The sequence below is a fragment of the Anser anser genome (assembly GCF_964211835.1).
Source record: "Anser anser genome assembly, chromosome: 12".
NCBI classification, from domain to species: Eukaryota; Metazoa; Chordata; class Aves; order Anseriformes; family Anatidae; genus Anser; species Anser anser.
The window spans coordinates 4,076,689-4,091,340 of record NC_139733.1 but is presented as its reverse complement, the minus strand read 5'-3'; the positions used below and the strand labels follow the sequence as shown (position 1 = coordinate 4,091,340).

Sequence of the window (14,652 nt, the reverse complement as noted above, 5' to 3'; positions counted from 1 at the left end):
GCAATTTATAATTTCCTCATTTCTCATCCTTTTGCCCCACTATGAGTCATCTCCCTTCCCTGAAATAGTCTGAGAGCTCCCTGACTCTGCTTCATCCCACCTTCTCCTTCCAGTCCCTTCATTCCCAATGATACCCAACCTGTTAGTTCCCAAGCTCAGGGATCTCCTGTGCTCCATGCAAGAGAGATGCTCTGAAGTCCCCTTGGTGGCCCCAGCTGACTCAAGGCCCTTCACTGGAGGCTCTGAACGTGCTCCTCTCCCTCAAGGTCAGGCACGTACTCTTGGCACATGGCTCCTTCCCTCCTTTGAGGACTGAGCTATGTCACGGGCAAGGTGTGATCCACATGCCTGTTCAGGCTCCCTTCACGATGACCTGACTGGGCACCCAGCTCACCTGCCAGACCAGGGCCTGGCTCCATTCAGCACTCCTCTTCCCATCACATCTTCCATGCTCTTGGACCTGTTTTATTCACGTTACCATTTCATCACAAAGACACAATTCCAGGCAAATACTTTCATTTCACTCTGGTTCTGCAGACAGCTATAGGTCTTGCCAGCTCCTGACAGAGCCCTTGGGCCTATAACGGGCTGTACACATCCTCCGGTATGGCCCATTCAGCTGCCCTGGTGTTTTACTGGTTGGCACCCCTCAAAGGGGCTGCAGGACACTACACACTACCTCTAATTTGCTCCACTCAAATGCAGAATACTGAAAACATCTGCCACATAGACTCACTTTTTACAACAGGGTCTCTCCCAGTGGGATCGAGCACTTGATCTTCACCATACACAGTGCACTTGACTGGAGTTTTTGCCTGTCCCACACACCTGCCTTTATCGTGCTTTCTCAGCACAGTTCAAGCAGAGAACAGGAGGCCCCAGCCCAGACCCCAGGACAGCCCCGGCTTTAAAACGCTTTCCCTATGGCAGACAAGCGACTTCTTCCTCTCTTGGTTTTGTTTGCGTGGCTGTGTTACTCCCAAGGTTTGACATTCCTCTGCTCTCCTGTTGCAACTCTCAGGACAGGTTTGCAGATTTGCACTACTCTATGCGCTGGGCAGGACGTCCTCCTTTACATGTATTGCACAACCACTAGCCGACCTCAGCAGTGCCTGACCCAGCCCTGAGCAGAGCAGCCTTTATGGATGCATCCTCCCCTTGACAAGGCTTCACCAGACGGGCTGGACTGTGACGTGGCCACTGCATGTCCTCCTCAGGAACCCTGGGGCATGCTCAGGAGCATTTTCTAGCACAGGATGCCTCACACCCTGCAACAACAGCCCAGCAGCAAGGCACAAATTTGGGCCCACACTACCAGGGGAGCCAAGGCCATGGGCCAGATCTCCAACCAGATCTGATCTACCAAAACAATTCTACAGACCCATGACAAACACAATACGTGAGGGCCCTGCAAACGGCATGGATTACATGACCAAATCACCCTTCCCCATTCCTACAGCATAACCCCAGGCGTTTCCTGGTACCTTTGGCGGAGGCATTGTTCTGCGAGGATGATGAGGGTCTCCTCTGTGTGAGGAAAACACCGGGTGCCATCGGCTGTGATCCCCTGTTAGGCTGGGCGACCCCAAAGGTGCTGGCCCCTGCGGTGTACTCGTGATCTGTGAGGCTGCTGGCATGTGACTCCAGCTTCGGCTCTGGCGAGCTGCCTTCCTGAGCCGGTTTGTTCGCGTTGTTGGTTGACAGCTTCTTTTTGGTATTTTTTTTCTTCTTGCCTTTTTGTTCCTCCTTTAAAATGACAAACATGAAGCTCATATTAATCCCCAGAAGACCTTTAGCTATGGCAAGGGCCAGCGGCGTTGCTTAGGGTCCTGATACAATGAAAAACAATGGAGTTTGCCATGTACAAACTGCTCAGTCTGTTCCGATACCATCTCTCTCACAGATCTCTGCCGCATGCACACGCTGCCTTTCTTGCCTCTCTGTGCTTTGTGCAGAGCCTCCTTGCTTGTTAACTCTGTGCACACTGCGGCGAGTAGGAGCCAGTCAGGACCAAAACGACCCTGCCTTGGGAGACCAGCATGGTTTTGCATGAACAAACCTTTTGATGTTCCACATAAACTGGCATCTCCTATCTTCAATCTTCACACACTTTCACAATAGCATGGAGGATATTAAGCACCCCACTTATTCACTGAATCTGCTTCTTGCTAAGACACACATTATCTCGCCACCTACTACTACACATCATGAAAAAAGTGGTCTGTCACGATCCTGTTTCCCTTGCCTACCTTCAAATCCACTTCTTGTTGAAACTCTGCTACCATTCTTGGAGCTCTTCTACCCAACAGCACCCATCACAAAAGCGCAATGCCACCAAAAGCCACAACTCCAGCAGCTCCCCAAGGCATCTCGCCAACCTGGCTCCAGCAGACCTCATCACCTTCACGCCTTGCTCCGTCACATTTGTGGGGCCCATGTGCATGAGGCACTTAGCATCTATATGACATCTCCAGAGACCAAAGGACACTTACCAACACCCAGAAATGCCTCAATATCTCTGTTAAACTGACATTAGCTATCCTCGGTTCACCAAAGCTTTGAGAGAAAACCCTAACATTTCCCAGCAGCCAATTTCCACAGACAAGGCAATCACATCAGTCAGACTCTCAAATACATATCAATACACCATTCTCACACACTCCTTTCAGGGACCCTCCTTCTACCATTAGCCTGCAAGGTAGCTGTGGTTGCTCCCTCATGCTTTTCTGTACTCTTGATACACTGCTTGCCCTGTGCTGTGGCTTTGTCAGGTATGCTGCAACACTACAGGACTTTCCTCCCATTTATTTCACCTGAGACTGATGACCCTTGTGTTACTGACATGAATAAACCCTAAGAAGGGCTGACACTGCTGCTGTTTGGGCATGACTTTGCTGCTTTCATTTCCTGACAGCTACTACTTCCCAAGCAACCTCACCTGCTGTGACAGCTTTGCGGCAGCAGCGGCGAGTCCGGTTTCAATGGAGGCGACTCTTGTACCCTCTCGCACCGGTCTGTCTTGTCGAGGCACCGAGGGGCCGACTCGTGCTGCAAGGAAAGCAGGTGTAGGTGAGACACATGCAGCATGTGCCCAGATGAGCAGCAGAGCCACACACTGGGCAGCGAGACTCTGCCCTCCTGAGCAGGAAGAGCCAGGGATGCCACAGCCTCTGCTCTTCCTTCCCCAGGATGTGTACGAAGAAGGAGGTGCTGACAGCCTCCACCCAGTCACAGCGGTTTGGGGAGAAGCTGACAACAAAGATATAACACAGCCAAGTAACCTCACAGGCAGTTGCAGCTTCCTGAAGCCGAAGCCATGGGAGATTTCTGCCTACTACAGGTATGAATGACTCCAGCATCGTTTCCAAATGGACACCGTCCACCGCCCCATCTGCTGGGGATGGACACGCAGTGCCACAAGCAGAGACACTGCTTCTTTGTCACACACAGCAAGCTGTGGAGACTCCCCCATTAGCGGGCCACAGCAAAAGGGGGTCTAGGAACCCCCTGGCCTCTTATACTGCCTCTGGTGAGCCACAACAAAAACACCCTTCCAGACCATCAGCTTTGGCCAAACCCAGAGGAGACCATTACCACATTCCCTGTCATTTCTCTCTACATGGTCAACACCTAAAAGCCAGGGCTACTCAGCTGTCTGTGGTTTCACAGCTACACCACTGCTAAGGTGGCCACCAATCATTCCTTCACCAAGAACATGAAGAAAAATAAACAACCCATCCAGGAATGACTTTTTCCTGCTGATTGATGGCGAAAGGCTAACACCGGTCGGTGTGAGTCCCAGCACATGAAATCACCTCCCATTGTGCTGGAAAGGATTAATCCTTCACACTACAGAGAAATTGCTAGTTGTGGTCTTACAGTTTCCACATTCCTTGACAAATGGCTGGTTCATTAGGGACCTGCATGACTTAGTCTGAGTCTGGGTAGCACAGATTTTATGGACTTACCTGTTGGGCTATAAGGGGCATCATCTGAGCTTTTCCTTTTCTTTGATCGAGATTTGAATACTGGATTATCTTCATCCGATTCAAGAGAAGGGTAAACTACAGTGGGAAACAAAGAGAATACTTTCAGTGTGGGTGATAGCTCTGTGCTGCACACAGATCCACTTGCTCTGTACAGGTATGGTGCCCACAGGTATCACAGCTCAGAAGAGCAATGTCCCCCTGAGGTAACGCTGAGTGGTGACACAGCTGCAACAGTCAGGAGACTTTCTCCTGCTCTCATCCACAAACTGCATTTTAGAAGCTGCTGTCATTAAGCTGCGACCAGCTACTTTTAGGATACACAGATAAACTTCTCAAACGGCAAAAATCAGTCTTAATCTTGTCTGTGTAGTGGCAGCACAGCTGTAAGAAACACAGACAAGATTCTTTATCCCAAGCTAGACTAATATTGAAGACATACCAGTGCAATTCTCATAACCCCTTGTGAGACAAGATGTGAATCTTCATGTGTCAAAGAAACATGTGTAGGTGTGTAGGTACTCCTGCCATGAGAGGAGCTTCTACCTTTCTTCAAAAGCTTCGGAAAAAGCGAGCCACACTATGATTCACACGGAGACAGCCACCTCTTTGTTAAGGGACTGGTCTTTGGACTGCATGGAAGGACTTGGTGCCATGTCTCAGGTTTTTTCCTGTTCCCATAGGTTTAGGTTTTGCCAGATACAAGCAAGCCTTGCTCCATGTTTTCAGAGGAGGCTCTCTCACATGCACAGTATGATATCAGGCCCAGCGCTAACACAGCTTGCAGATTAAGTACGCTGGTCACTTGATACACTCCTAAAGATCCTACAGACCTCCCACAAACTCCTATCCACAACAACTTGGCTAAGATACGTGTGATCTGCCATGTATCTCTATCGCAGTAGCAGTGGTCCTTCTTATGACTCAGCATGGGTATGGCCCATTGATATTACCAGGCATGGACAGCTGTCACAGCAAGGAGACATGCAAGAGAGATCACAACACATCTTGGCTCCCACACTTGGTTTCTGATGTCTGTAGGGCTTTTTCACATTCATGGCTGTCTGAACAGCATCCTCGCTGGACAGCAATACCCGCAACTGCAACTCACACCGCAGTGACTTATGGTTCCCTTCACGCACAGAGCAGACCAAGGCAGTTTCCTTTACTGCCACATCCCCCGTTCTTCCCCCGGGAGCAGGGAGCAGCCTTTACTGTGAGCCTGCCTAGTGCAAGCAGAATTCCCAGTGCCAGGGAAGCCAACCGCTTCATTTGGCACCTCACCTTCCTGGCACTTGTGACTCCAGCACAGTTAGGCAGAGAGAAATGAGACGACATGCCATTTGTGCAGACCTTGGAAACTGTATTCCTTGATTTACTAGTGGCCAAGAGATAAATGCGAACCATTCTACCGGAGGACCCTTCAAAGGCCTCAGGGATAAAACATCAACTAATCTAAACTTTGTCCCAGCCCTTACTGTGAAGTTTTGTTTGTTTGTGTGTGTATATTTTTTAACAGGCATTTGATTTTCTTGCCCGTTGCCATTTGTTACTTCACTAGTGATTTTACCCATACTGTGGCATTTGGCCATTGACACCGTAAGTCTGCTGATTAGATGTGGAACAGCAGAGCCTTTGAAAACCAAGCCTGCTCACAACAAAGGCTCTCCATTCAGTCACAGCACAGATGTGTAATGAGCAAATCTACCCCTCAGCAGAGCAGAGCCCTGCCCATGCGTGGCATCCGCTTCATGGAGCTGCCCTTTCCCAAAGCACCCAGCAGCACCACCACTGCATCACAGAGCACTCTAAATGGCTGGGCTGCCTTCTGCAACATGTCGCAAGACCTCCATTTTGCCTTGGTATCTCAGAGGGTGAAAACACATGCTGTTTTTCCGGTCATAACATGATTTCTGATGGCCGTACTTGCCACAAACCTCTACTTACTTCTTGCCCCATTCAGGGCTTCAGGTTTTCCAGTTCCTATCAATCCTCACATTATTACTTTCTTCCTTTCCTCACTTCTTATATTCAAAATTGCTCCTGCAAATTATTATGGTAGAACTGATATAACTGGTGCAAACTGGCTATGTGCTCATTTTTGCTTCAGATGCTTACTTTCTATGCCAACACTCAAAATACCATAGGAACCCTTTTCCAAGTACAAATTCAGCTTCTCACTCAGCTTACCTAGATACTTTAGTGTTATTGTGCAGAGAAGGACATTCCTGTCATAAGTACTAGTACCTGACACACATTTTTGGGACAGCTCCCCATGGTTCTTGGCTGACTGCCACATTGTCAGTTTGTTTCCATGCTTTTTAAGATCTACTGGTAACACCATGTCTCAAATACAGTCTAACTGGGTAGTTATATCACCACAGGTTCTGTAGTCAGTCTACCTATTATGGAGTGTTTGCTTAATTTTACAGTGCAGACCTCTTGTTATTTACACTCTTCCTTACTAAAATTTTGATATTTCAGTGTAACAGACCACATGAAATTGAAAAAGCGTCCCATGAGAAACACGGGGAGTATTTGTAAATATGCACACACATACCCAGGCACACACACAACTCAGACTGCTTCGTGTGTACGTACCGTAATCTGAATCTTTAAAACAGGCATCTAAATGGTCCTGATCTTCATCATAATCTTCAATGTCAATACTGTTTTTTGTGCTTTTCTTTAGTAACCGCTTGCCAGCATTTTTGTTACTACCACCACCTGTTTTTTTAGAGTTCTGTGTGGAGATGGAGTTATTCTTCGCCTGATTGGTACCCCAGGATGCCTGGAGGCAGGAGTCTGATGACTGGAGGTTTGCCATCGATAGCATGCCCTGGATTGCTTCTTGCGTGCTGGGTGAGGCAGGTGGCTGACTGCAGGAAAACATTGAGAAATACAAGAGCTATTAGCGATTCTATGAAAACACAAACCCCTCTCAAACAGTTGACTCCTTTCACCTCGCAGTGTTGCTAGAAGAAATTTCCTGATTACTGTGCTTTGAGCAGCTGGGCATGCCACAAGTGACAACAGTTATTTTTATGTTAACAGCAACATCACAGTGCATTAGATTTGGGGTTACTGTAACAGTAACCTCCATAACAGTATTCCCAGCAATGCAGCATTTGTACTACCCAACCCTGAGGGTGTCACCCCAGCCCCTTACACACACATCCCAAATTCCCATTTCCTGCAATGGAGCTGCAGCGGGTGAAAACCACGTTGCTTTCACTGACCTGAACGATGAGACCCCTGCTGTTGGCCAATACCCCTGCAAATTCATTTCAGATTCCTCCATCCCCTCCTTCACATGACTGTGTATGAAAGCGAAGCCTGAAGAGGGCAGGGAGCAGTGGTGAGGGGGAACCGCACATGGACCACGACAGTGGGCAGGCTCTCAGGCTCCCCTCGAGAAGTGACAGAGCTCAGGAGAATGGAGAAGGCTGGCTGTGGTGACCGAGCTACCACATCACCGTGACTGCACGAAGAAGGTGGGACAGCTCGCACCAGGGTGCTGCTGTGGGTGGGCACGGGGAACGCGGGCTGTGCCCTCTGCAGTGAAACAACCAACAGGCAACAGTGCTGTCGTGGTGGGCTTCTGCTATGTACTGCCAAGCAAGTGGAGAAAGGATCCAAACAACGGGAATGAAGCTCAGGATCACAAGCCACAGCTCTCAATGGGGACGTTCACTGCCCCAGGACTGTCAGAAGAGCAACATGATGGAGCACAAGCAGATCATGAGGTTTCTACAGTGCCCTGGGAGGTTTTCTGGTGTGTACGTGGGATGGACTGATGATGGGAGGTGCTGGACAGAGGTGGGACTGGATGAGTGGGCTACAGGGTGGGTGGAAACCTTGCTCACATTGAACTTGCTTTTTGGCATTTTATTGCTAACTGCCAATAAGCACTGTGCATCTACTATAGAGAACAACACATTCCTACAGAGTAGGCTGAGGTTAAATGATGTGTAAATTCTGACTGGCACGTACACTTAGCAAGGTGGCAAAGCATGTTCTTCACAATACAGAAGAATGTAGAAGAACACTAATCTTATCAGGAAACATCAGACATTAATTCTGCAAAAATGCAGAACGCATCATCAAGTATTTCCAGAACTTCTGGCAAACAGTGAAATGCCAAAAAAAAAAAAAAAAGATGTTTGAACAGTTATGCAATAGAAGCCACTAACGTACAGCATTTCCCAAGTAAATTAGCAGTACCACATCACTTTCTCTCATTTGATCTTAATTTAATCCACTTAAAACCATTACAAGACTCTAGATAGAGTAACATGCTAGACATAAAGGGAGTTTCTGGGCACTAATTGCATTTATAAATAATCCTGAAAATGAGTTAGGACTGGTGTCAGCAGCTTGCAACTCAAGGAATAAAAGAATATCGAAACATTTATTTAGTGAAGAGACATTTTAATCCCTTCATTATCATGCCAGATGTCTTAGCCTTCCCCCTGACAAAGGCATATTTCACACCATCTATAAGAAATTAACATATTTTCTTTCCATTTTTCCCCCCAACAGTTTTTGCAAACACTGGACTCTCAAAACAGTGCAAACAGACCATCAAAAACTGACCACTAAATGGGTAAATCAGAGAGGAACTGCCTTAAGCAACACAAGCTTCAACAAATAAATTGTGGAATATGATCAAAACCAGTGGTTCTGAGAGTCAAACCACAACCTGAACGTGTGGGTAAAATGTCTTAAAGAGACAGAGCTGCACACGGAGCAAAGTGTTTCTCATTAGTGCTTGCCTGTGCTTCTATTAGAGGTATTTCAGCTTTCTAAGCCAAAAAAAAAAAAACAAAACAAAACAAACAAAAAAAAAACACAGGAAGAATCAGGAAGCAATTTTTAAACTCTGGAAGGACTTATCCCCTTTCTGTAGTTTCAGCAATGATCTTATATATATAAATATATATATATGAAAGTAAACTGACTGTGAGTTCCAACTTTAACTTGAAAACAGTAAAAGTGGGAGCAGAAGCAGAGTAACCAGCATCCTTCTGCCCATGTGCTCCCTTCCAAGCAGCTGGCTTGCAAGAGCCCTTCGAGCACACAGTGAGGTGGCACTTGGCGACAGCACAGACCCTGCCATGGCTTAGCAAATCCCAGCAGCCTTGCTTTCCTTTCCACAAGCTAAAAAAAAATTAGTGGATGAATAGAGAAACAGACACTTTAATTGACTAGCAGTTCGTGCCTTTTGCAGTGGGCTCCCTTTTGGGGATTCTGTTGTAAAGAAACTCTACAAAGAACTGGAGTGTTAGTGTTCTCAGGGTTGCCCGAGTGAGGAAATAGATTACTGCAATAACCATTTGCTGCCTAGCAAGCATCTGGTGTTTTCAGACGCATACAGTGCAGGAACCAAAAGAGGTCCACACTAGAAACTGCCGGCCCTGCCTGTAACCCCCAGGACAACGAAGTAAACCTTGGTGCAGCCGTGACACGTGCCACAGGCAACAGAAATGCTCAGATGGCCAACAGGGCATGGCCATGAAGTGGCTGCTTCAGCCAGCCCCAGGACCAGGCTGTGGAGGCCGACCCCGAGGCCTGCCAGGCCCGGCTCCCACCCAGAGCTCACGGGGAGCTGCTGCTGCTTGCAGCGGGTGGAATTGGCAGCACGTTTGCACAGTATTAACAGAGAGAAGCACTGTAACAGAAGGGAAAATATGTTGCTAAAACTCAGCCCAAATAAAATCTCCTCCAGGACCGATCAGCCTGCAGTGCATCCAGTCTGATGGTGTGATGAGGAGCAGGGAAGGGGAGCTCACCACCGAGGGAAGCCAAGGAAGGACACGTTGGTCTGCGCACCACAGATGGCGTGGTGCCCTCCACAGTGCTACCTGCAGCTATTTGCTAGGATGGGTTTAAGCCTAGGGGCCTCAGAGCCCCAGAACAGCTTGCTGTTGCTAGCAGTGTCTTCGTCAGGGAGGAGTGCACAGAGCATCCCCTTCAGGCTATGCTTTAGGGCTTTCGTTCTGCCTGCATTCCCCTCCTAGACTTGACAAGAGCATCCTTTCCCTGGCACTGCACTCCAGAGCAGGTGGCAACAGGCAAACAGCTGTGATCGCTGACAGAAATACACACAGTTCAGCACTGACAGACTAAGGCTTTGCCTCCCTCATTGGGGCTGGCCCCTCCCCTACTGCCATCTCTCTCTGAGGGTTCATCATCTCTTGAGAGACCATCTTCCTTTCATAGGTAATTACCGAACCTGTTACCTCTATCCTCATATTTAGAAATTGAATGTATTCATTTTGTTGGAATACAACTCACTGAAGGCTGGCCTCTTCCCTGTTCTCCACGCTGCCTGCACAGCAGCTGGAGGTACTGAAGGGCAAGGGGGGAAGAGACAGTAACCTCACTAATGTTTTGTCTCACCTCTGAATAACTCCACCCAGCCTCATGACTGGGGGAAAATAGCTAAGAGCAAAGGAAAGTCACAGGAACCACCGAACATTTTCTAAGTGGAAATAACTAACTTGACATACAAACTGCCTCATGGGGTTACAGAGCAGAGGAAGCCAGATCCTACTCGGAGGTGCACAGCAAAGGATGAAAGGCAGCGGAGGGGAAATCCCAGCCAGCCACAGGAAGAAAAGGGCCATGCTGAGGGTAGCTGAGCAGCTCACACAGAGAGGCTGCAGAATCTCCATCCCTGAATATATCCAAAACTCACCGAGGCAATGCTCTGAACAACCAGGTCACACTATGCAGCTGGCCATGCTCTGAGCCGGCAGCTGCATGAAATGACTTCACAAGGTCCCTTCCAATTGGCATTGTTCTGGAATACTGCAGGTAAGAACTGATGCATGAGAGGGGGAGGTAATGAATCACCATTTTCCCTATGTGATAGTTTTCCTGTCATTTCTGCATTTCCCTCATCTTCCCCAAGGCAAGATGGAAATGAACTACAAAGAAGTGAAGCAGAGACATTAATGACTTGTCAGTATTTTGGAGAAGTGACAAATGTATAGAACTACAGGACTTAAATAACTTCAAGCACAAAATCAGTATTTTCATCCATATTTTATCAGACTTGGGATTCACTGAGTTCAAGATCACATGACTACTAGTCTGCTCAACTTTTTTTTTTTCCTATATTCCATTTCGCTCTTTTCAGATTGTTCCCACATTTACGGCAACCTTTCTGCAGGACCTCTCTTCTCGTCTCTCCCCATCTTGCTACCATTGGCACAAGTGTGGGAGAGCAATCTAGGTAAAGCCATCAGGACATTTGTTTTGGTCAGTTGCAAATGACAATCTAACATTTTACAGAATAAAGTTGCACACAATACATGTGAGGTCGTTAACACACAAAAAAGCCCTAACCTGCTTCCTAAGTTACTACTGCAGTTCAGCAGCCCTGGTGCTGGTCTGACAGGACTCTGTGCTTCCCCTTGCAGAGCTCACCCTCATCTGCACAGATCACCATGCGAGCAGAGGACATCCCACACAGACTTTACTGCACTACTACGTACATTATATATCACAGAATCACAGGATTGTAGGGGTTGGAAGGGACCTATATATATAAGTATATATATAAACACATACATATACGTACTACCCTTTACCTGCCTTACAAGTAGGAAAACAAACTAAAGAAACATGGAAATTATTTCTGAGAGTCAGGCAGGACCACATCGGCATTATGTTGTGACATAGTTTGTTTGCATATCAGGTTTCTTCTTTTTTAAAGAAGCACGTTATGGCCATTTAAAAAGCCTAGCATAATTATGAAACGAAACACAGTAATTTCATTTATCAGGAGCTTTTTTCAATCAAGCTTCAACACACGCTGCCAAAATCTAATTGTTTATACAAGAACCAAAATTGATATGACACATTCCCACTAAACTACCACACACAGTGTAGTAATTCATGCGAAGTTTAGTTATGTGACTGCCTTCGCGACTTTCATTTCAGAAACCACAAAGTCTACAAATACACTGGATACAGAGCCGAGGTTGAAGGGAGGAAAAATGAAAGGCCTGAGTCCTACTCTGTTACTGAATGGCAGTTTTAACCCATTACAGACAGCAAAAGACACAACCAAAGAAAGAGAGAGAATCTTTGAGGATCATTCCTTTAACCTGTATTTTCAGCTTACCTCTGCATATCTGCACATCACAAGCAGGCAATGAACCACACTGTACGTGCAATAATTAGTACTGTAAACATGGCCAAGACAGATTTCTTTAATTCTTAAAATGGCTGACATTTTCTTCTTTTATATGGATATTCATGTATGGGAGTCATATTACACAGGCAACCTAATTCCCACAGTTAGATACACCTAACTACCTGCCAAATGTATAATTACCTGCCAAAACATAAGTGTAAATTTGATATAAACTCTAGTTCCATTATGCACCATAACACAGAATGAAAAAGGAATTCAGAGGAACAGCCAAACAGATAACAAGTGCCAATGTGATTATTTCAGTGTTTCTTGAAGAGCAGACGGGGCCAAATCTCAAGAGATCAGGAAAATCTAGAAGCACCGACCCATTTGTACTCAGACAACAAAAAAATATTGTATTACCTGGGAGCTGCAGACACTTTGGTACCTCTCCCCATACCCTCTGCAATCACTGGTTTTGAACAACCACTCCTTGCTAGAAGGAAGGCAGTAATGGAAGAAAAATGGCACTAAACTGAAATCAGATCTCTTCCCTAGAAATAACAGTCTTGTCAAGATAAGCCTCCTCCTGAGGACAGTTACTATGTTATTTGTTTTTAAAATCATTGGCTTTTTTCACCTGCAGTTCTGCTGTGTGACACACCACTGGAATGAGTACCATGGGAAAACAAAAGGAACGAGCAGAAAACTCTTACAGGAGACCTCGCATACACACCCCTGTTCAATGCAGAGATGAAGGTCTCCTGAATGAAGGCAGTCTGTATACTATGCTTTAATCTCCTGCAATTATCTGTGTTGGGAAAGAGACAATTACCTAATAAATTGAGAAAGGTCGAAACATCTGCTTCAACAACGTTCCCTCATTTCTCTGTAGCTCTGTCACCAGACTGCAGCCTTTAAAAAAATTCCATCTTCTCTCCCAACATTAAATTATTTTTTTTTTAAATCACTGATAAAATTCACTTTCCACGGTTTCCTTTGATAATTTATTCCATATGTTCCCCTTCGATCATGAAACATATCTTTTGGAATTCACAGTTATGGCTTTTAACTTCCAATCTTTCCCAGGTTTAGATAATATCTTCCTCTCTGATTCCACTTTAACAGGCCCTTTCAAATTTGCAAGCTGCACTTTACCTGGGTCACGCACACCCAACACCCAGCAAGGGCACAGCCTGGGTGAGAAGGACAGCACCAGGCTCCCTTTACCTAGTGTTTTATCAACTCTCAGACCCACTACCACCACTACTACTTTCTGCACAGGTTCTATGGCTTTGCATAAGCAAGGCAGACCTAAAAAAAAGCAGGGAAGCAAAAGATGCTGTTGGGGTATCCCAGCAACTACTGAATATGATACCTAGCTCTGCTGTTGGTTTTGCTGCTTTGCACATATAAGCGGCAAAGATCTACATAACCAGCAGATTGCTAGGGAGCACAGGACATAGGATGCAGCAGTTCACGTATGCTGGGCCATTCTGTGCATGTTAGTTGTAAACTCTGATGTTCCTAAAACTCCTTTCCAGGGCTCTGTTCCCAAGGTTTGAATTAAGCAAGACATTTCCATATGTGAAGAGTCCTATTCTGCTTCTTTTGAAATGGCACGCATACCCTAATTCTTCTATCTGTAGTTTACGATCAGACTTGGCACATAAAGAGTGGAGGCAGTGAACTCAAGCTGCATTCACTGAGCAGAAAGCTCCTTTTGAATGATTCATCTATTATAGTATTATTGCTAAAATGGATGTTCAGCATTTACAGATGTGAAATGCCTCTATTTGTTTAAATTATACCACTAAAATCTTTCCCACACACTTTTCCACCTCTCCCTCCAGATCACAGGATAAAGGAAGAATTTGCTTACTGGAGAAAAAGCAGTGACTGAGCTGCAAAGTTCATTCTCTCTCTCATTCTTACACACATAACCACAAAAGAGCAATTCTTGTCTACAGGTAAGAGCAAAAAAAAAAATCCCTTTGTGCATACCTGTTGGTGTTATACTCTAAACCCCCAACTTCCTTGCTTGCCTGCAAAAGGTCAAGAATTCCTGCTGAACTTCCGCTCTCTTTCTTTACTTTGGAATTACGCCCTGGCTTTGCCTCTGTGTCAATGTGAAGCAAATCTTCATCCGACGAGTCATCACTCTGCAAAAACAAGAAGGCAGCTCACAAAATGGAAACTTACTAAGTTAGTTAAAAAGAACACAAGAATTTCTGCAGCCTGCTGCTCTTCCAAAGACACAGGGCTGGCCATTATAATTTGCTCTTGTTAACAACAAAATAAAAATAAAAATAAAAATAAAAATAAAAATAAAAATAAAAATAAAAATCTGGTACACAATAAAAATCAGTCTCTTTCCAGCCTGTAGGCATGGTGGGTTTTCCTGTTCCCTTCCAACCCTAGGGAGCCAGCTTTGAGAGCAGATCCTACGCATGGGATCACACCACAGTAACAGTGGTATTTCCAGGTGCTGTGTTCCCTTCCCAGCCACTGCTCCTGGTT

General features: G+C 46.0%; 1 protein-coding gene across 8 annotated transcripts in view; it reads right to left on the bottom strand.

Annotated features, from left to right (window-relative positions):
• PHF2 (PHD finger protein 2) overlaps window positions 1-14,652 on the bottom strand; it is a 106,152-nt gene that overhangs the window by 2,082 nt on the left and 89,418 nt on the right. For 7 of the 8 annotated variants that reach the window (XM_083795905.1, XM_083795906.1, XM_083795911.1 and 4 more), the window contains 5 exons: window positions 14,137-14,294; window positions 6,588-6,865; window positions 3,969-4,064; window positions 2,939-3,048; window positions 1,485-1,746 (listed from right to left, as the gene is read on the bottom strand). In XM_083795905.1, the coding sequence (XP_083652031.1) occupies window positions 1,485-1,746; window positions 2,939-3,048; window positions 3,969-4,064; window positions 6,588-6,865; window positions 14,137-14,294 (904 nt within the window). The remainder of the gene's footprint in view (window positions 1-1,484; window positions 1,747-2,938; window positions 3,049-3,968; window positions 4,065-6,587; window positions 6,866-14,136; window positions 14,295-14,652) is intronic. The other variant, XM_083795907.1, reaches the window with a different exon arrangement.